This window comes from Fundulus heteroclitus, chromosome 9, assembly GCF_011125445.2.
Source record: "Fundulus heteroclitus isolate FHET01 chromosome 9, MU-UCD_Fhet_4.1, whole genome shotgun sequence".
Taxonomy (NCBI): Eukaryota; Metazoa; Chordata; class Actinopteri; order Cyprinodontiformes; family Fundulidae; genus Fundulus; species Fundulus heteroclitus.
In genome coordinates this window covers 24,879,796-24,900,917 of record NC_046369.1, presented here as the reverse complement: position 1 = coordinate 24,900,917, position 21,122 = coordinate 24,879,796, and the positions used below count along the sequence as shown (strand labels likewise).

The window sequence follows — 21,122 nt, the reverse complement described above, 5'->3', positions numbered from 1 at the left end:
AGGGCTGCTAAGAAATCTTTGACATTCTTATAAGAAATGCAACTTCTGAGTATAAATAGGCTGCAGCAAAAGCTTTTCATCTACATCCCCAGCTGACAGGTAAGCAGATGACACATTTAAACTGGATGAAAATGGGCATGAAAGATGTATTAGTTTGTATGTTATAATCCTGAAGCTACAGTTTTCTGTGTGTTACACAATAAAACCAGCCAGCGGTTTCACAATCTATCAAATCAAACACTAAATCAGGTTTGTGGTGCATCTTTATGTTTTGAGGTGTGCAATAAAAAGGCCTATAAGACATATACAGAAGTGCTTTTTCTGTTTCATTTTACCTTTTATGTGTACAAATACTTTTGTCCAACTGCCGAAGAAATATTACTTGTAAGTTTCCAGTGAATAATTGGATATCTGGTGCTTTTGTGAGAGAAAATCAAATGTGTGTCAAATTTAAAATTCATCTTTTTTTTTTTAAACACGCTGAAATCTGGCAAACGTGTAAATCGGAACAGGTCTAAAAGAAAATGCAGTGATTTGATTTCTGATAACGGCGCCTTCTTTCACTCATTAGTTGCTCAGTTGTCTACACATCTTGCATCACATTATAAAACACTGAACACTATTTTGCATCATTTCTGAAATGACCTTCGTGGAAGTGTATACTTTGGGCAAGACCATAATCTAAAAGTCAAAGGCAATCCTAAAGGAACCGCACAGCAAATAAACCCCAACCACTGATTATGTGTTCACATGAAGGCTTTGACTCCATTTAATCAAATCATGATACTAACGAAAGATGATCTCAGAAGCTTTTTGACAAAAATCATAGTATATGATGCACAAGTTGTGATGTTGTTAATGTTGTGAACAATGAGAACTTTTCTTTCATTGAGCATTGCTTGTATCAAAACTGAAATCGTCCCTTTATTGGTCTTTAAATGCATCAAGGGGCGGCATTATCAGCAATATATTTTGTTTCAGCTAAAGCCTGATAAAGATTATAGGGAGATGTGCAATATCACATTGTTTGTCATCATGAATAATAATGATGAATCATAACTGGTTCTGTTTTTTATGTTTTTTAAGGCAACTTTTGAAGTTTGGCCTACATTTCTACCATTAGCTGAATGACAACATCAGTAAATAATGTGTTTCTGTTTCAAAATGTGATTGAATGGTTATTCTGTAGAGTTTAGATGCATAGGGCCACAGCTCAGTATGCCTGCTGTAACAAATCAGCATAATTTCAGCATGGCTAACGTTCATGATTATCACGAAACATACAACAAATTATCTGAATTTTAAGAATTCTAAGACCTTAAAATTTTATGACCTTAGAATTTTAAGACCTTAAAAACCTGTCGCTATCAGGGACATATGCTTTAAGGCACCGGTGGGAATAATCTTGTGATTTCCTAATTCCTGAAAATAAAAACTGGAGGATGATTTTGGCCAGTACAGACTGATCAATGCGTCTCTATACTTTCTTTAAGGTTTTTAGCAGCATTTGAAAGGAAAAGTGTCCTTTTGTTTTCCAACTGATGGCCATAGTAGAGAGATTACACAATTTTTAGCATAACTGAGGCAACCTTAAATAGATAAGTGTGTTAAAAAAATGTCAGTGCCCTGGTTATGTAGTGTTAGTGAACAGCTTTTTCCAAATTCCAATGACACAATTACCTATGTAAGATATGATTTATGTAATAAATAATTACATAGATCCATTTTCCCAAACCTACAGCCAGGATAATGGCAATACAGCCTAGATTGTTATATATCGTCACCTTCCTAAAATAGAGGCCTAAATATTTTTTTTAGGTTTTTCCAGACAGCCCACAAAATAATATGGCAATGAGTTAAATTGATTTAGGCTAAAAGATCATTTTTGGCAAAAACATTACATAGGTCATCACTTTAGGAAGGTGACGATATTGAAATTGTTTCATTCAAATACGTACACAAGTGCAAATTGCAGCTAAACTCTGAAAATGTTGTGATTATATCAGAGCTCAAAGGTCAGAAATTAAAAAAAACTATTCTAACAACGTCTTAATGGCCACATAAGCGGAGCTGTGTAAGAGTGTCTTCTCGTACTGCTGTTCGGGTTTGGATTGAGATTGTACTTGGAAGGGAAAACTGAGAAACGGGGATAAGTAAAATGTATACAAAGAAAAAGGCCATTCAGCCAGCGCAGAACCAGCACTGACTGATCTGTGCAGATGTTTCCACCATCTCTATGGAGTTTTGAATTATCTCCATTGTGCCAACATTTTTAGTATCAAAGGGACAGGTGGTTACAAGAGAGATATCAGGAAAGGATTAAAAGTTAATAGGGAGACCTGGGAAGGAAGGATGGTACAACATGTGTAGAGAAAAGTTCATCAAAAAAAGGAAAAACAAAAGTAGGGATTAAGCTGCCTTTGTGCTTTAAGCGTTAACTGGTGTAAAACTATAGTAACACAAATACACTTTAGGTGTTGTTTGTAGCAACAGAGCTGCTCCAGCTCCAGTGCTTTTGGTCCTTTTCGCTCCTCTAATGCCTTTTTCTCTCTCTGTTTGGGGCTTTAATCATCTCCTATCTGCTCTTTTTTTTTTTTTTGCCCAAGCTGTTTTCTCTGGCTGAATCCTCCTCTTGTACTTTCAACTCTTTTGTGTCATCTCTTTTGTCTCATTTTGTCACTTGTCCTCCCAGTTCCTTTCAGCGCACATACTGTAAAAAATCTCTCTCCTCTCCTTGGCTTGCCTCCCCGTTCCTCTCCTCGTTTGCTGTAATTGGAGCTGGAAACCTCGAGACAAACAGCTCAGTGTTCGTCGGGCTGACAGGCAGCCTGTTGGCTTCCATTAAGCTTTAACAAGTGATCGGGATTGGGGAAGAACTTGTGGAAAGACAGAGTGCCCAGCCAGCTGTTTTTATTGTCACCCCTGGTAGCATGCAAGGGAATGTCACAACAACCCACACATACACATACTCACACAGATGCTGGCAAATATCTGTGTATCCAGAACAGAACTTTTGACCACTGGCTAAAAATATTTGTTTAGCTGTAGTGCAGCCAAGAAAAAAAGAAAAAAAACAACACATGTTTGGGATAATGGTGTGTCCATGTGCAGAAGAAGAAGCTGAACCAGTCTGTCTCCATTGTGTCAGGACCATTCCCTCTGTGTGGATGTGACAGCGCTGTTATTGCAGTATGCAGAGCTTAATCAGAAGTGTCACACAGCAACCCTGAACTACGGTGGAGATAAATGTCAGGGAGCCATCAACAACCGCTGCAGAACATTTCCAGATGTAGCGCGCGCGTAAAAGACCGCAGATTTGAGGTTATTAATTTATTTATTTTTTTGCATTGAATTGGTTTGTGCTTTTAGGCTTTTCATTTTGGTTTAGAAGGTCATCAAGGATGCGGTCGACCATTTAAACCTGACCCTGTTGACCTCGTTTCATTCGTGTCTGATATAACCTGCAGAAAGATTATTTTGTCTGAGGAGAGGAATTTTACCTTCACTGAAAAATGCTATCTTTCCAGCTACGCTTGTAGGTTTCAAAATTGAACGTTAGCTGTTGAACACTTACTGAAAAAAGGGGCTACTGAGGTGATTAGGTTCATTAAACAAGAGCTGGCTTTCTGACCACATAAAAAGTAAAAAAAAAATTAGGGAAATATTGGGAAACCATGAGATTTTCTAAAGGATTGTGCAAAGATTAACTTTTTCACAATTTTCTCCATTGCAACAACAAACTTTGACATATTGTACAAGGACTTATTGTGGCCAATAAACAAATAGCCGTGCATAACTGTGGGGAAGGACATTGATTACACAATACACGGTTTCTTAATTTTCCAAATAAAAATCTGAAAAGTCTGGCATACACTTGGGATCAGACACTTTTTCTGTGCTATACCTCTAAATAAAATCCCACACAACTAACAGTCTAAAGAGGTCACCTATAAAGAAACTAAAATCCAGCCGTGTGTAATCAAACATCAGCATCAATGCGGCTGTTCAGGAGGTTTGCCAGAGAAAATTAGTGAGCATCATGAAGACCAAAGAACACAGCAGACTAGTCAGTGAGAAAGTTAATGAAGAAGATTGGATTAGCTTTTAACACAATATCCCAAACTTTGAACACAGAGTGCTGGTAAATCTATCGTCATGTATGATTGCTGGGGTTTTGGTTTTCATTTGCGTTTGTCTTTTGATCACTTCTGAGTTTTTTATTAATGTTTAAAATTTCTTACCATAATGTGTTTATTTCTCTGTTTTCACTATAGCTAGAACAGGGTTACCATATTAGTTTAATCCTTTGTGTTCAGTTTCTTAGTTTTTTCTTTTGTTCTGTTGTTTGCACATTTGAATTTACTCACCATAGATCAGTGTTAGTCTTGGTTTGTACTGTCTTTGTGTTTAGTTCAACTTTATGTGAATTATTTACCTTCCCTCTGTTTGCTGTCTTCTAGAGTTATTCCAAATTCCCTAAATAACTCACCCGCATTCAATGCCATTCCCCACTCTTCCCTCAGTATATAATGTCCCTGGTTTTCATTGTTCTTAGTTGGTTCCTCTTATCACTCTCCATGTTCGCCTTGTTTCAAGATCTGTATGTTTTATTAAATCTCCACCATGCTCACCCTAAGTGCCTGTCTCTGAACGTGACACAGCCAAAAAGAAAGGCTATAGCAAAACCGCACACCTACTAAGACATGGTCGTCCACCTAAACTGTGAGGTCATCACACAGTGAAGCATCCAAGAGCTGCAACAAAAAACCCTGGAGATCCACGGTTTGGGTAGCAGACTCTTTCTTGGCCTTTCTTGGGAAGTGAACAAAAGAAAGCCATCCCTAAAAGAAAAGAGAGAAAAGTCATCTTTGCAGTTTTTGCAAACAGGACTTGTAATTGCACAAGCTGTGTAGAGGGCCTGCCAGATAAGTGGATTGAGGTGGTCCTGTCAGATTTGAAATTAAACCTCTGTGTTTGGTTTGTCAGAAATGAAACTCTGCACTTCACCCTAATCAAACCACTCCCATTGTGGACCACACTGGGGCCAGCATCATGCTGTGGGGATGCTAATCGTCAGCAGGGACACAGAAGCCAGTCAGAGTTATGACCTGTGATGATGTGTAAAGATGAACACAGGGCAGCTAGAGAAACCTTGCTAGAGGGTTACTTTTGCAAGGCCGTTCACAGCAAGAATGTGGTCTTTGTTCATGCCAAGATCCTGATGACATTTTCAAGAAGAAATTTTTTACAATCAATGTCTGAAGGTTAAATTTAAATATATGTATCAGTTTGCTTAAAACTATTAATGGGAAAACAGTAATGGATTATAAAAAAAAAAAAAATAGGAGGCTTTAAATTAGAAATTGCCATAGTTTTGAGTTATTGTGAATCATTCAGTTCAGGAAAGCAAACCCCCTAGAGAAACCTTTAATAAATACCTTAAAACACATTGCTAAATCTATTATATTAGCCTGGACCTACTTCAGGAGGAGTTCATTTTTTTCCTAAACAATTAAAATTCAGAAGTGGTGCTGAAATAATGGAGAGCTGATGTGAAGAAAATTAGGGAAGAGAGGGTCATGGCATCATACAGAAGAGTGAATTAAAAGCAAATTTTGCATAAATTCACCTCAATACCCTGATAAAATATGATGGGAAATGTAGTGGAGGATTTCTCTGTTGATGAGAAGACCTGAAATGCTCCTGTCACATCATTAACAAGCAATAACTACAACCTGCTTCAATGCGGATCTCCCAGCTTATCAGGCTTGTAATAAAGGACTAATTAATGCTGGAAGGATATTGATTCACCAACAAGGCCTGTTGATTTACAGCAGGTCTAGATCAATGAGAAAGGCAAACTTGTTGAGGACACTGATTTGCATTGACAGCACTGAGGATCCTTTGTCTGAGCTCTGAGGTGCAATCATTGATGACAGAATGGATAAATGGCTTAATAAATGTCTTTGTCATTGTTAGCTTGGCTTGTAGGGGGGCAGTAATGCCAAACGGTTGTAAAAGAAAAGCTCAACAGTGAAACTTTTTACTAAAAGAAGGGGAAAAAACAGACATTGTTATTCCATTTAAATATCTTTGACAACACTTTTAATGTTGACTTTTTTTTTTATTAAATACTTGTCAGCAAGCGAATCAACTTGGTGTCATTAAATTTGATGTTTCCATGCCCTCTTGAGATGGTCGCTAATAACAGTCCAGACCTGTTTTAATCCAGCACCAAAATGTGTCCAATGTTTGAGGACTAGAGACTAAGATGTATTTAATAACAGCATCTCCCTAAAGTGTTCATCTTTTACTTTGATTACCAGTTAGCAAAAGCAATCATGCTGACAGGCTGAAAGCTGTTTCTACCATAAAAGCTCCACGCATTTTGTAGCTGTACTAAAAGTAATAAACAGCATTGAGAGGGTTTTTTTCATTCTTTTCCATTTATTTTCCATCAGAAATGAGAAATGTAAGATTGCCTAGGCCACTAGGTTTTAGCTGCTCCCTACACAGTCTTAACGTCTATTAGCGTTGTCCAATTGTGGTTGAGTATGGAATGGAAAATAAGAATATGAAACAAATGTGTTTTAAGAGTCTTCTCACATTTTTTTTAAGTTAATTGTTCAAAAATAGCAACGTTTTATATTTTCAGGCGGAAGCTTACATACATTCATCATTGGTATGAATGCCTCAATAATTTATAACTTAGTGATGTATTAAAACCGACTGATAGCAGAGCATACAACATTTCTTGTTAACAAAAATGAGGCACACAGTGGTAAATTTATTCTGGATTTCTCTATTGATCACATGATGAGAATGATCCATGCGGGCTAAATGTATCCAAACCAGGTTACAGAGAAGCAGCATGCTTAAATTCATGAACAAGTTTCTGCCAGTCCTCTTATATGAATAGGTAGAGTTATTTAGTCAGTCATGGCGAGGCTTTTAAATCTAAGAGAGCGAAGTCCGGCAGGGTGGTTGAAAGAACATATTAAGGAGCCAATTCTTTTCTTATCATTAAGGATATATATTGTATTTTTCCATCCTTGAAGACTAGCTATTCAAATACACAATCATAATATGGTATTCATGCCCACAGCCAGAGAGATATTGACCAGAAATGTATTTTATGTTGAATTTGAACAACAAATCAGGTCCTCATTAGGGGTTTGCAATTGTGTCAAAAACAGCTTTGATGATCAACTGAGATCATTAAAGCCCAGTTGATAATTATTGATAATTATTGATAACTGATAATTAACTGATCAACTGAGCCTGATCATTTAATAAATGGATCAAGTTTCTTATCAGTTATAAGCTCTGCAACTTCACATTTGATGTTTTAGTATACTCTGCATGACCTTTTCCTGTTTGATGCCTGCACATTACGCAAGACGCCTGAGACGCTATATTAACTATTTAGCGCCATGTTTTTAGCTCAGAAAGTCTAGAATCGCACTGTAGTGTCGGCGGGCATAAACAATGATCCAGAATCTCTATTTTCTCACCACCATAACTGCTCAGCTTCATTTTCTTGTTTTAAGCAAACATATGTCTTACTTTTCCCAATGACTTGTGTGGTATTAGATTTGGATCCCTGTCAGGTTTATTTTTTTTATATATCAGTTTCTTTTCCAATTTAAACAGTCTTTTTATTTGGGTGTTGTTATCATCAGAAATGTTCAAGACTCTCCCAGGCCACAGGGTGCAGCTGTGCTTTGAATCCTAAACAGGGTTACTGTCTATCTTTGTGCTGCGATGGTAATTACATAAAATTATTTTGGGGGTGGGGGCATTTACATTTCTTCTGGCATCCTTCTTTCACCCTGTTGTTATACCTGCTGTGTGTGTTTTCCCATTACAGTCGTTGTTCCTTATACGCTCTCAAGTCTGGGCCTAAAACAAAAACAAAAAAATAAAGAGCATCAGCATTAAATCGTACTTTCCCTTTTGTGCATATTAACAGTTTAAAATGTACAACATCATCCCTGGTGCGGCGCAGCGGTTTAAAGGTTTTTCACAGGGTTTAATCTACCATTCCTCAGCTTAATGGCGATGTGTCTAGAGTAACACTTTACATTACAAAACCACAGGCCACATTAATTACCCACCAGGCCGACTCTCACTGCGGGATCTCCCACACAAACAACTCCCTGTGTCCCCATTAAAATATAATTCATCAAATAATAATAAAAAAAACTTAAAAGTTTGTTTATTCAAAAAAAAAAAAGTAGAACTGCTTTCTTGAATATTTCTATTCCTTTACATATTCCCTGCCCTTGCCTTTTCTGAATAGTGTGTAAGTGAGTAAGTGCTTTCCAATCCCTATTAATGACATCCATTAATTTTCTGTGGAAAAGGATTTATTTTCCTGTCCTTGTGGAGACACTTTGCCTCTGCCGCTATAGCTGCTGTAATTTAACAACTATTACTACTGTTTGTCCAAGGCCCCAAATGCTCACGCTTGCTTTAGGCAACCCTCTGTCTTTCTCTCTCCCTCTTTATCTCTCTTTCTCTCTTTGTAACTCACTCCTCTTTTTCCATATCTGCTTTTCTCCAATCTGCTTCCCTTGGCACAATTTCATTGTGTTTGCCGCTGTTGGTCCCAGGAGCTCGGGGAGCCAAAAAAACAACTTTTCTTCTGGCATTTTTCTAATTGATCCATGGCAGCCTGTCCTGTGGTCTCGCTGTAGTCATGTCTTCAATAATTCATAAGCGTTTTCACGGAGAGGGAGTTCATTAAATGCACTTATCTAAAGATGATAAAGAATAGTTTAATTTGCAGATGTGGTGTTCTTTATCTATAAACCCACCCATTTATGCTCCGGCTCACAAAAACGCTACTTTTTACTATATTGTGCCAGTGCGACTATTTAAAAAAACAGTCTACATATTTTCTTTAGCTGAAAGAAAGGCTCAAGATAAAAAAAATTTTTTTTACAGATGTCACATTAGACAGAATAGTTCCAACATCTGTGACTATATAATAAATGTTCTACAGTAAACTGTTGCATGTTTTTCAGATGTTGCTTGTACATGTCAGCTAATTCAAACTCTCAGCTCACAGTAATTGCTGTACTTGTAAAAAAGGTGCAACAGGAACCCTGTAATCAAATGTCTGCTGTTTCGATATCACTTATGTATATTGTGAGAGAATCAGTTTTCCTCAGCATGGTGAATGCCGTCAATCTTGTCAGGGAACTCTGTGGGATATCAATGAGGGATTGTTTTTGCGATCTACAAAGGTTTTATATTTGTATTTTTACTAAATAAAATCAAACTTGTGCTATCTTAGAATGTCATATTTTTGCAATGTCATTTGCACGGCCTGACCTGACAATATGTGTTTTTCTAACTATTCTTCTTACTCTAACGCTATCCCAGCTGTGTGCTTTACCGCTGGGACTATGAATTCATTGCCATAGGTTTTGGCCCGGATCTCTCCCGTTAAACGGCTTATTTCTTAATGCTTAATATTTCTTTTAATTCACATGTCATTTTCCAAGAAACTCCAATTTTGCAATACCCTTTGCAATGACAAACCTTACGTTATAAATGCTGTGAACTCTGAAAAACATGATTCATTTTCTTGTGCTGCGATTGTGGTGCCATCCCCTCAGCTGCTGTAATTAGTGGTGCTGTAGAGTATTTTGCACCTCCTGATTTCAACTCTAGCTGTTTCTAAAGGCATGATTAGGAGGCAGATAGCAGATGTAGTCAATTGGTTCAAATTTTTACACAGCTTTGCATTTCACAGGCCACTTTCCATCAAGGTTTGCTCAAGTAGTTCACTTTTAACATAAATATGTAAAAGCAGTAATTCTGACTTGTAAGATCCAATAGGTTTATATTTACTGTTGCTCCAGTGATTTCCCCCGCCCCACCCCCCAATTATTTTATTGTGTATGAAAGCAATTAGTAATTTTTTTCAATTTGGATGTAATGCAATTATAGAGCGACGATGCAGTTTTGCATAACTGAATTTTTGTTGATGAAGTTGCACACGGTTGCCCTCACCTCTGCTGTATACTGTAAACAGGGCCGACTTTATGGAATGAAAACATTTGATTATTACTCACCGTCACTGCCAGACTTGGCTTCTCTCCCTGTAAAGCTAATGTTGCAAAACATGTTACGGTTGAGAGCCATTCTCAATCAGGAAGACAGTTATTATTGCCATTAAAATCACTATCCACTTTATGTAATGAAGGCAATTAACCAGAGCTACCTTGGCTGGAAAACATATGCTCATTCCCACCCACAGAAGGAAAGGGGGGGGGAATAAGTTGTTTTATTTGGCTGTTCATTAACTCCCTCAAGTTTAATGCAGGAAATACTTACGCCATTAAGATGGCTCCGTTTGACTGACGACCCCTCTTGTCTGTGATCGTATCTTCTCTGCAGGAATGCTGTTTCAGGAGAGTTTCATCGATGAGCCCGACGGCCTGGTGTCGGTCAACCTGCTGGTGGTGTCCGCCGTTTCGGCCTTCTCCACTGGAGCCATCCTCTCTGGTCTCACCGTCTGCTGGATCATGAGCCACCGCCACAGGAGCTCCCGCGGCTCCGGGGCCAATGGCGCCCGACGCAAAAATGACAAAGAGCAGAGCATGCTGGGTCAGGGTCGCAGCGGGTCGGTGATGAGCGTCACCAGAACCAGCGGAGGCGAGCGACGGCGCTCGCAGCCGGACGGCCTGTTCGTGATGCCCAACGGTTGGCCCAAAGGGGAGATGGATCCGGGTTTGCTGCCAACCCCCGAGCAGACCCCGCTGCAGCAGAAACGAGTCATGCGTCTCCCAGACTCCGACTGGGACCAGAGCCAGACCTTCCTTACCTCCGTGGGGAACCCCTGTCCCAACAACGCCGTCATCTACCTGAGCTCCAAGTTTCTGCATGGAGGCGGCGGAGGAGGGGGTTTGGTGCGGATAGAGGATCCCGGCGAGGTGGTGCTGCCCCCACACTCGGACCGCCAGCGTTACCTCATCCTCGCTACGCAAAGAGGGGAGTACGGAGACGGCCGTCCCACCGGCAGCCTGAGGAACTCAGCAGGGGAGTACATCTACCCTGCCACGCCACAAGAGTCTCCCGATCGCCGTAGGGTGGTCTCCGCTCCCACCCCACACGCGGACTACGGAGAGCCTCGCTGGAGTCACGAGGCGCTCAACTACAACAGCAACAATGGCATGCCCTATTACGCTCAGCGCCAGGGTCTTATCAGGCCAGACATGAATGGCCCTCGAGGTCTGGGAGACCTGGCTGAATTCAGCCACCTTCTGGGGAAGAACATGGGAGAGCACGCCCCCAGTGGCCAATGAGTTTGTTGCCGGGTTAGCGTCGGTGCTGAGCCCTCTAAAAAAAAAAAAAAAAACATTCCTGCCAAAAGAAAACTGGAAAACATCAACCCTTCAGACTCACTGTCCTGATCCGACCTTATCCTTTCTGTCCTCTCATGTAATGTTCTGACGTCTTTCGGCAAACTGTAGAGAGAGACGGAGAGAAAAGAGTAGAGAGATGAGAAAATTCTCAAACCACTGAGGGTTTCTCTGTTCATAACCTGTGGTGTGCCACCCACAGTTCATCGCTCTGGCGCAACGAGTCTAAGAGGAAGGTAAAAGAGAGGGGCCAAGAAGAAAGAGGAACCTTCTTAAAAGGACGAGTGAAGGTTTTATTCCTAATAAAAGACAATATTCCTTGCAGTGGCAAGTGTGAAAGGCCCCCTTTGACCATTTTGTTCATGGCTAAATCGCCACCGGATCTTCTTTTGGTGGAATTTCTTTCTCTTGTTTGTTTTCTTGTGCCAGTGGCATCCAGCAGACGACAATGTGCTTTACTTAGGGTTTGAGATGAGACTAAACTGTTGTAGCTCTGCCAGAGGGCGTCGACTTTGGAAAAAAAAAAAAAAAAAGACAGACATCATGCATCATGTATGGGTGTGTGTTTGGCCCCAACATGCCCAACCAGCGTCCTGTCTTAACTGTGAAGTATGGCTATATAATGAATTTGGTGATAACATTGCTTATACAGAAATGATTTTATTGTGTGTAATTTAAATGTGTTTACCAATCAGTAGTTTGAGTGGCTGCTCAGAGGCTGGTTAGGGCAGTGCAGAGCCATGATGGAGTAAGAGAAAGCAATAATTAGCTATATGAATGGCAATTACGAGAAAAAAAAGACCATTTAATTTAAGTATTTTTGTAAAAAAAAAAAAAAAAAAAAAAAAATCGTCTTTACAGTGAAGACAAAGACAGTTTCTGCCGCTCCACATGCCCCCGGGTCGGCCTGACCCGACCTGAAACGAGGCCCTCCCTGGGCTCCGTTGTGCATTCGAAAGAAGGGGAATGTGAGCTCCGGCTGTCTGGCGATCTGACCGAGAGCAGAGAGGCTCGGCCGCTTGGGAGCTCCATTCAGTCTCCTCTGCCCGACACTGAGCCTCTTTGTGCCCCAGGCGCAGGAAGAAACTCCAGCCACAAATAACAATTAAGAGTCAGGGATCTGACTTGCCACAGCATAGCAGAATAGCAATGAGGAGGGCTTCGGCTTCATCCAGTCGGGTTTGAGCATCTCCGGCGGACTGCCAGTCGTGGTGAATCGCTCGTTGGGCAGTGCCGGGAGGAGTCGGGGCCTGAAGCTGCGACACGGGTCAGTGTCAGGACACGGCTAACCATCACAATGGTCAGCCCTGGAGGCTTCGTCCCTTTTTTTTTTTTTCCCTCTCAGTGTGTCTCCAAACAAAAGCTGGATAAAGAAAACGGATGGTCATGCATACACTTGGGTGTGGAGTTTCTCTTTCACTCCGTTGTCTGATCTTTTCATGTTTTATGTTTTTTTTTTGTCCACTTTCATCCGTTCCTGATTCAAATGTAGATACGCAAAGCTTTAATCCATCTGGGTCAGGGTTCAGTAAAAGGTTGTATTTAGCTCTGTTTGTGTGTGTGTGCGTGTGTGTCAGTTGGTGTGTGGTGGAGTCTCTTAGGGCTTGTTTATATCACTGTGTTGCTCATATTGAGTGCAAGAAACGGCTTTGATCAGTTTCGCTCTCACCCCGCCCTTCTTTATTTTAAGCCCGGTCCGCCTCACATTTACAAATAGCTTCTAGTGTCAGGGCTTTGTGTGGGAACAGTGTGTGCTGCTTTAACATATAGGTGAAAAGCGTGAGATTAAACCAAAAATCTCACTGAAATGGAAAAAAAATATATATTTTTCTTTACATGATGGATGTGGTTAATATACAAATTCAGACATGTTTTATGATTTAGACCTCCGTTTAAAAGGTTCTGGCAAAGTTATTGAGATTTTGTTCTCCAAGAAAACTCAATAATGCACAATGTGTTGCAAAAGTGTTCATGCCCCCACCAAGCTTTTCCACATCATGTTACATTGTTATAACGGTATTCAATGTACTTATCTGGGATTTTATTTCATAGACCAATAAACTGAACGACTGAAGTGGAAGAAGATTGATGCACGGGTTTTAAAATGTTTTGCAAACACAGATCTAAAAAGCAGGAAAAAAGACTAGAATTAGAAGCACATTGTGCTGCAGTCAGCTGCAGTGCCAGCTTCGCACGGGACATTTTGTGCCAGTTCTTCTTTACAAATAAGATCAAACTCCATCAGATTGAGTGGAGAGAAAATGTGAACATCCCTCTTTAGGTCTCGCTACAGAAACTTGTTTAGTTTTAAGGTCTGGACATTCTAACCCATACATGTTTTTTTTTTTTATCTCTAAACCATTCCATAGTAGCTCTAGCTGCATGTTTATGGTTTCTGTCCTGCTGGCAGGTGAACCTCTGTCCCGGTATTATCTACCCCAGCCAGCATTCCTGTCCCTGTTGAAGAAAAACATTCCCACAGCATAATGCTGCCACCACCACGTTTCACTGTGGAGAAGTCATAGCAGGTGGATGTTCAGTATTAGTTTTCCACCAAGCGTAGCATGCTCGCTGTGTCCCCTTATTTGACTTGTGGCAAACTAAAGGTGGATATTAAATTACACACAGGTGGACTCCTGTTTCTCAATTGTTTGCACTAGATTTTATTTTGGGGTATCAGAATGGAGGGTGGTGAAGACAAATACATTTGCTATAAACATGTTACATCCATATATCCCCTTTCCTTCCACTCCACGAACTGCTTTACAGTCTAGACAGTTTGTCTATCACATAAAACTCAAAAGAAATACACAAAAAGTTGCCTTAATAACAGGACGGGATTTCAAAAGCTATGAAAACTTTCTTGAAGCACAGTAAAGGACTAGTTGCCCTTCTAATATGCCACACATCTGAACCAAATTAAGATACTCCACAATAAATTGGGAAACTTAGTGTTTCCAGTAACTGCTGTTTGGCAATAAGATGGATTGTTGAACTGAGCATGTGAACGCCAGACCCCAAGGCCGAGTTAGAGAATGTTGAAAAATAACTGCATGACGTAACTTGTGAAGTCAGGGTGAAACCTTAATCCAAAAATTTTCTTAATGCTATGAAGGGAAGCCAGGGGACAGACGGCCATGTGCCAGTTTGCCTCTTTGTCTTTTAGACCCATGTGTCTGAATTTTGTCCCAACCTCTTATTTAACTCGTGTAAGCAAAACATTTTTCTACCCATGTAATCACTATTTGCCATTATAATACCGGTCCAGGCCGGTCGACTCTTATGAATTATGAGAGATTTTGACCTCTGTTCAAAGTAAAATAATTATAAGCAGAATTGTGCTGGTAGATATTATTCACTGTAGCTGCATAACCCATTTCTAATATCACGACTTGTCAAAACGGGTATGAAACATCCCGTGGCTGACAAATTATTGTATTGTACCTTAAAAAGATTACCAATCAGTTGACCAATAGTGCAAAATTAAAATTAAAAGTAATTAACTTCCAGCGTGTTATCTGATACATACATAAAATAATATTTCCACTAAACACACATCTATTGATCTGCCGGAATATTCTCAGTTGGAGGTTAATAACATGTCTAAAATGTTTTTAATTATACGCTTTGCATGCTAATCTTTATTTTTGCACAAAAAGTACTGGATTAACCTGTGGAACACAAATCATTTATAATTTCAAATATACTAAAAGTATAGAGTACTTTCCTCCAGAAAGTACTCTATTCTGGAGGATGTTGATAAAGCAATTTCTTCCCTTTAGAGACCGTACCAAAAACACCTGGCAGGCAGGGCAGCAGCACCTGCCACGTCTCTTGACGCCCAGGTTGTTCAAAGCCTTTGTTTAGTCTCTGTAGAAACCGTCTGCTGCACTGGCCAACAGGTGGTGGCTCCCTCCACTACTTCTATTACACCTTTCAGATTTCAACTCAGATGCAAACCATAGCATCAGGATAACGGCTGTGGAGACAATCAAAAACAAAAACATGGCGGCCTCTTTCTCGCTGATTTACATCTTGCCTGTATACTTGCGGTTCAAAGCAGACCTGCAGTTGTTTCCTGCAGGTCTGCTCTAAGCAATTCTCCGTGCATCTTCCCCCATCTATTATTCTAAATACATGGAGGTTTATCCTTATCTGTGTCAGAAAAGCTCTGCATCATCGAAAAATAAAGCACATATTTCATAGTGCAAGAGGGGCCTATTTGAAAATGTGCACAGCCATTCCCGAAACCCGCTGAGCATGTGACAAATCACATGACGAATATGCATGTGACAGCTCCTCATATAAAAAAAAAAAAACAGCTCTCTAAAACAGTTTCACTGACACTCTGATGGTGCCTTATGTTAGCCGATCTGCTTATCCATTACATTTACCAGCTTAACGTGCAGAAACTCGTGATCAGGGCAAACATATCATAGGTAAAAGGCAGGAATAATGTTACTATTTTCAAACTCCACCAACAAAACTCTCCAGGCAAGAAATTTGCACTCTTAAAAATGTCAAACTGCAAAGTAAGTTGTGCGGCATAGGGTAGGCTTACCTGCTTCTTGCAGTGAGAGGTTTGAAAAATGTACCAAAAAAAAATATGTTTGCTGCAGGTTTGGACCTGGAATCTTCTAGTTTTTCTGAGGTAATTCTAACATTCATTTCACTACAGTGAAGCCTACTGATTGGAAATATCCATCCGTCGTCTTTAACCACTTGTCCACGCAGGGTCACGGGGCAGACTTGGGGCCTATCTCCAGCGGCCATTGGGCGAGAGGCGGTGTACACCCTGGACGTGTCGCCAGTCCACTAAAAGGCAACACGGACCGCACAGCACAAGCGACCACGCACGCACACACACATAAGGGCAATTTAGAGCGACCAATTAACATAACAGTCCTGTTTTTGAACTGTGGGAGGATACCAGAGAGAACCCACGCATGCACAGGGAGAACATGCAAACTTCCTGCAAATTTGGAATTTGAACCCAGGACCTTCTTGCTGCAAGGCAACAGTACAGCTAGTGCAAAACGTGCTTTACCATAAAGGATGCTGAATGAATTATCACCTCCACGTCTACAGGACAGCAACAAGAGTCTGCTGGGGGAGAAGTCCAATTTTTACTTTAGGTGAAGCGTGAAGTGTGGTTCTTCCACCTGTCCTAACGCAAACCTCAAAATGTACACTGGCATGACTGGGTCGAAACATTTTTTTCTTAGCCACACCATCGAATCTGTCAAGAATCTACAATTTCTTTTGAGAAATTTAGACCAAAGGAGAGTGAATTAAATGACGCAAACGAATTTCTGCTTTAGTTTAAAACATAGCCTCGATAAAGCCACAGCAAGCACCAGTGGTCATATATTAGGCAATGCAGTTAAAGAGATCCATAAAGGAGAGAGCAAGAGCAGGAGGTCAGACAGCCCGATGTGATGTTAATACATTACTCCCTCGCCACATTAGCACAGTGTATTCTTTACACATTCGACCCTGAAACGGGTCATTAGTGTCGAGGGCCGCTCCACTCCGAGAGCCCAGCCTCTCATCCTGATCCCGTGTCCCCATTTCCGGCTCTTTACACGCGCGTGTTTGTAAATGCGGCCGCTTTATCTGGGCCCCGGCGTGCCCACCCAGCCGTGTCCTCGCTCCGCGTCTCTCCTGGTGTTTCGCTAAACATGCTTGATTAGGCTAAGTCCACGCCCGGCCTCTCTAATGGCCTGACGTTCCCCCCTGAGAGGATTGCTGCAGACGCGTCGTCCCTGAGAGGGATTCACTCGTTCAGCCGGGCGCTTCCTGACCCTTTTACGGACCACCAGCCATACACACATGCACACGAGTACCCCGTTTGACAAATTGGGGGGGGTGTAATTGAATTACATCGGAAATGGGGCCGGAGCCTGACAGAGGCCGGTTCAGATAAAGGTAGGAGTACGTTGTGATGTTATCTTACCGACTGCACAATTTGATTACTTTAGGTCAGCATTACAAGGCAGCTAAAGAATTCAGGTATAACCTCACAGAGTTAAGTCTGTTTATTAAAGCCCTCATCCTCCCTCATCTCTCCATACTTCACATCCTTCCTCTTCCAACAGCTGCTCTCTTTTTTTAAAAAAAAACCCTTTGGCTGGAAATACAGTTGTAATATATCCTCTTTGTAAAAGCCAGGATTTTCATTGTGTTCTTCACTCTTAAAGGTCTGTAGGTTAACGAGTCGGAAACAGAAATCAGAGATACCCCCCACCACCACCACAGACACACACTAATTCATGTCAAAATTTTAAAGACAAACACTCTCATGTGGGAAATTACCTTTCTTTGATGTCACTGATTTAGTTTGGATTATTAATGTTTTTCTTTTTTGAAAAACACACAGTATTCTGCGTAAGTATTCGTGCCCTTTGGACATTTTGCCATGTTCTACATCACAAAGTAGTGCATAATTACAAATGGATTGTTAAGGATATGTCATTTTTTTAAAAAACACTTAGAAACAAATGTCTGGAAAGTAAAGTGTGGATTTGCATTCTTTCCCCTTCAGTCAGTACTTTGTAGGATCCCCTCTTGAATAGCATTCCTGCCAGGTCTATGAATCTAGAAAAAGTTATTTTCTGCCCATTATTTGTGGCAAATTAGCTTAAAAACGGTGAGATTGGTTGGAGAGCAGCTGTTCTCCAAGTCTTGACACAGATTCGCTGTTAGATTTAAGCCTGGACTTTGAGTGGGTCGTTCTAGCACATGGATATGCTTAGATCATATTCCACTTCAAGTTTTTCTGCGTGTTGTGGGTTGATCTAATACTGAAAGGTGAACTTCAACCACAAGTTCCTGCCTTTTTAATCCTCTTGAAAATGTTCACTGCATTCAGCTCCGCTTGAACTTTTTCTCCCATCAGAGTGGCTTGAATGTGGGCTAAAACTTTAAATTTTGGACTTATTTGCCCAGAGCATCTGTGCCCCCTGCAAGACTTTCTCGTGGCTTAGTTTCAACAATGGCTTTTGTGCCGGATTTGGTTGAGATCATACTGTTTGTTCCCTATTTTCAACATTTTCAACCAATTCTCTGAGGCGTTCACAGCACAGATGCATCTTTCACTGAGATTAAATAACCCTATTTACTAGATTGTGACTTCTGAAGACTACTGAAATTCATTTAGGGGTATTAGAGTGAAGGGGACAGGGGGACTGATTGCAAATGGACGCCACTCCTTTCAGACGTTTTCTTTAAATGAGCTTGTATCATGTCCCTTCCACTTCACCGTTATGCACCATTGTGTTTTTCCTATCACATAAAACTCCAGGTTTGTGGTTAAAAATGTGGGAAATTGTGGAAATAAAACATCCCAATGAATGTGAATACTTTTGCAAATCACAACAAAGGCGTCTTTGTTTTACTCCTGCACAAAGCCCCCATCTACTCTCTGTGTTTGTGTTCAACATCTCGTGTCTTTGCTCTTGTCGAACACACCACGCCTCAGTGTGGGTTGGGGTTGGTGTTTTTATTCAGCGCGTGGCCCTGCGGCGTGGGCCCCCAGCCGACAACGGCCGTCTTGCCCCCTCTGCGTGTTTTCGCGATGCTCTTAAAAGAGTTCAGAGACGGGGACCGAAGGGAAGAGAGACGTGCCATCAAGCTGCTCCCATCCAAGCCAATGTGTGAGAGGAACGAGCACAAAAGCAAGATTCCAGTCGACGTTTGGATTTTTGTAAACTTGTAGATGTATTTAGTCGGCACTGATCATTCGTTTGCTTTCCTTTTTTTTTTTACTCTGGTTTGTTTCTGTGGTAGATATTTGGTTTAAAACTTATATGGGATGTTAATGTATATGATTTCAGTTTCAATTCGTTGGTGTGCCGAATTTTTTTCAATGATGACAATGAAGCTGACCCTGATGACTATCATTATTATTGTTATTATTATTATTATTATTATTATTATTATTATTATTATTATTCTAATGAAGCAGTACTGTGAGCACCGAAGTGTTGTGTCCTGTTTGAAAGCTGAATTACAAGAACAAAGCAAGTAAAATAACTTTCAAAGACTAATGAGGAGTCTCCTGCTACTGTGAAGGATCCCTGTCATCCTGTAGCCCCCACCAGGGGCTAAGCCCCCCCTCCCAGTCAGCCAACAGAAGTGTGGGGGGGGGGGGGGGGGGGGCTCGAGGCCAGTGGGGGGGCTTGGGTATGGCTGTCATCAGATGGCAACACATGTCCCTGCTATGTGTACATAACCTAAATGCTTACATGTAATTTCAGTGCAGTAGCTGCATGACAACACAGCCTCCGTGTGTGCGTGTACTGAAGTAGCGATGTGTGAATTTGTACCGTACATGCGGCTGTGTGCGCTTGTGTCCGCAAACGAAATGTGTCTCCTGTCACACCAAACAACCACACCAACACATGCATGCACCCTCCGACAGCTGCACAGCACACACGCAGACACACGCAGACTGGTCCAACTCCCGCGGTTGTCCACCATCCTCCACAATGTCCCGAGCTCGGCCTGTCCCTCCGCATGGAGACTTTGCTCTATGTTATTTTTCGTATTCTAATAAACCACTCAGACGTTCTTGTCTGAGCTGTGATCATCGCCTGCAGTGTCTCGGACTTCTTATTTAACTACTTTATTTAGCTGACGCAAAATTTCTAAACAGAAAACCAAGTTCTTCTACGGCGGTGTGCCTTTTTTACAGTTTGCTATAAGTAAAGATTATGGCAGACAAGTGACTTTAGCAGATTTAAATGAGGATTCAGAACCAATTAAAATGGAAAAAGTACTAGATTATACATTTTAGTCATGAAACCAGAACCTGTTTATCCCCGATCTATCCTGGAAATGGTAATATTACCATATTTACCCATCTAATGTTGCCACATGCTTTATTCTGCAGACATCTAAAACACAGGATCTAATGAGGAGTTTGATTAAAAATGTTAAAGAGACAAAAGCAAGAAAAAAACTAATAAATGTACCAAACTCTAGTCTATTAATTTGTGCTGTAGAGGCATGAGTGTTTTTTTGGATGCCAGATTCTATCCCTGTCCTGATTAAATTATGATTGACAGCTATTTCTTTTTAAGACTTAAAACTCATTTTCATTTTTTTTTTCTCTGAGCAAAAACCACTTTGTGAACACTTCGATGTAATATTGGGTCATGTTTTACACGTGTTTAGCAAAGTCAGCAACCTTGCGCAATGATACCTTTTAAAACAAGCTACCATTACCTTCTTAAAGCAACAGCATAATAAACAGTAGCAATTAGAACATTACAAACTCTGTCACCACTACTCAAATCTTTGTCAAACATTGATTGGAGAGAATTTATACAATAGGGAAGCTAATCTGAAATTGTATGAAATTAATAACATTTATGTCTGGTTGCGTAATGGAAATAATTGCACAGCAGCTTTGTCAGAATTTCAGACATTAATGCGGTGTACTGGAGCAGAGCAAATTGCCTGAAATGTTGTTCCTACACTGCCCACTCCATACACAAAAGTGCAACTATCTACAATACCGTCCATAACTGATCCATTAAAACACATTTTCAAAATTGGTATCATGTGTTCAGCTCTTCTAAAGTTTATTAACCACTTAACAGGAGCCATTTAGTAGACAAAGCTTGTTTACAGAGTAAAAACAAGCCCAAGCATTGAGCTGAAGGGACCATGTGTCTCTGATTTATATTTTCATTTACCAAATATCTTCATTCTACCATAATAACTTGACAGTAACATAAGGCA

At 40.7% G+C, this 21,122-nt stretch overlaps 1 protein-coding gene across 1 annotated transcript in view; it reads left to right on the top strand.

The window, feature by feature from the left end:
- The window catches only part of sema6bb (sema domain, transmembrane domain (TM), and cytoplasmic domain, (semaphorin) 6Bb), a 242,666-nt gene extending 222,699 nt beyond the window's left edge, over positions 1–19,967 (top strand). The window contains 1 exon segment of the mRNA XM_036141318.1: positions 10,411–19,967. Coding sequence (XP_035997211.1) covers positions 10,411–11,318 — 908 coding nt within the window. The 3' untranslated portion in view covers positions 11,319–19,967.
- Positions 19,968–21,122: the final 1,155 nt, after the last annotated feature.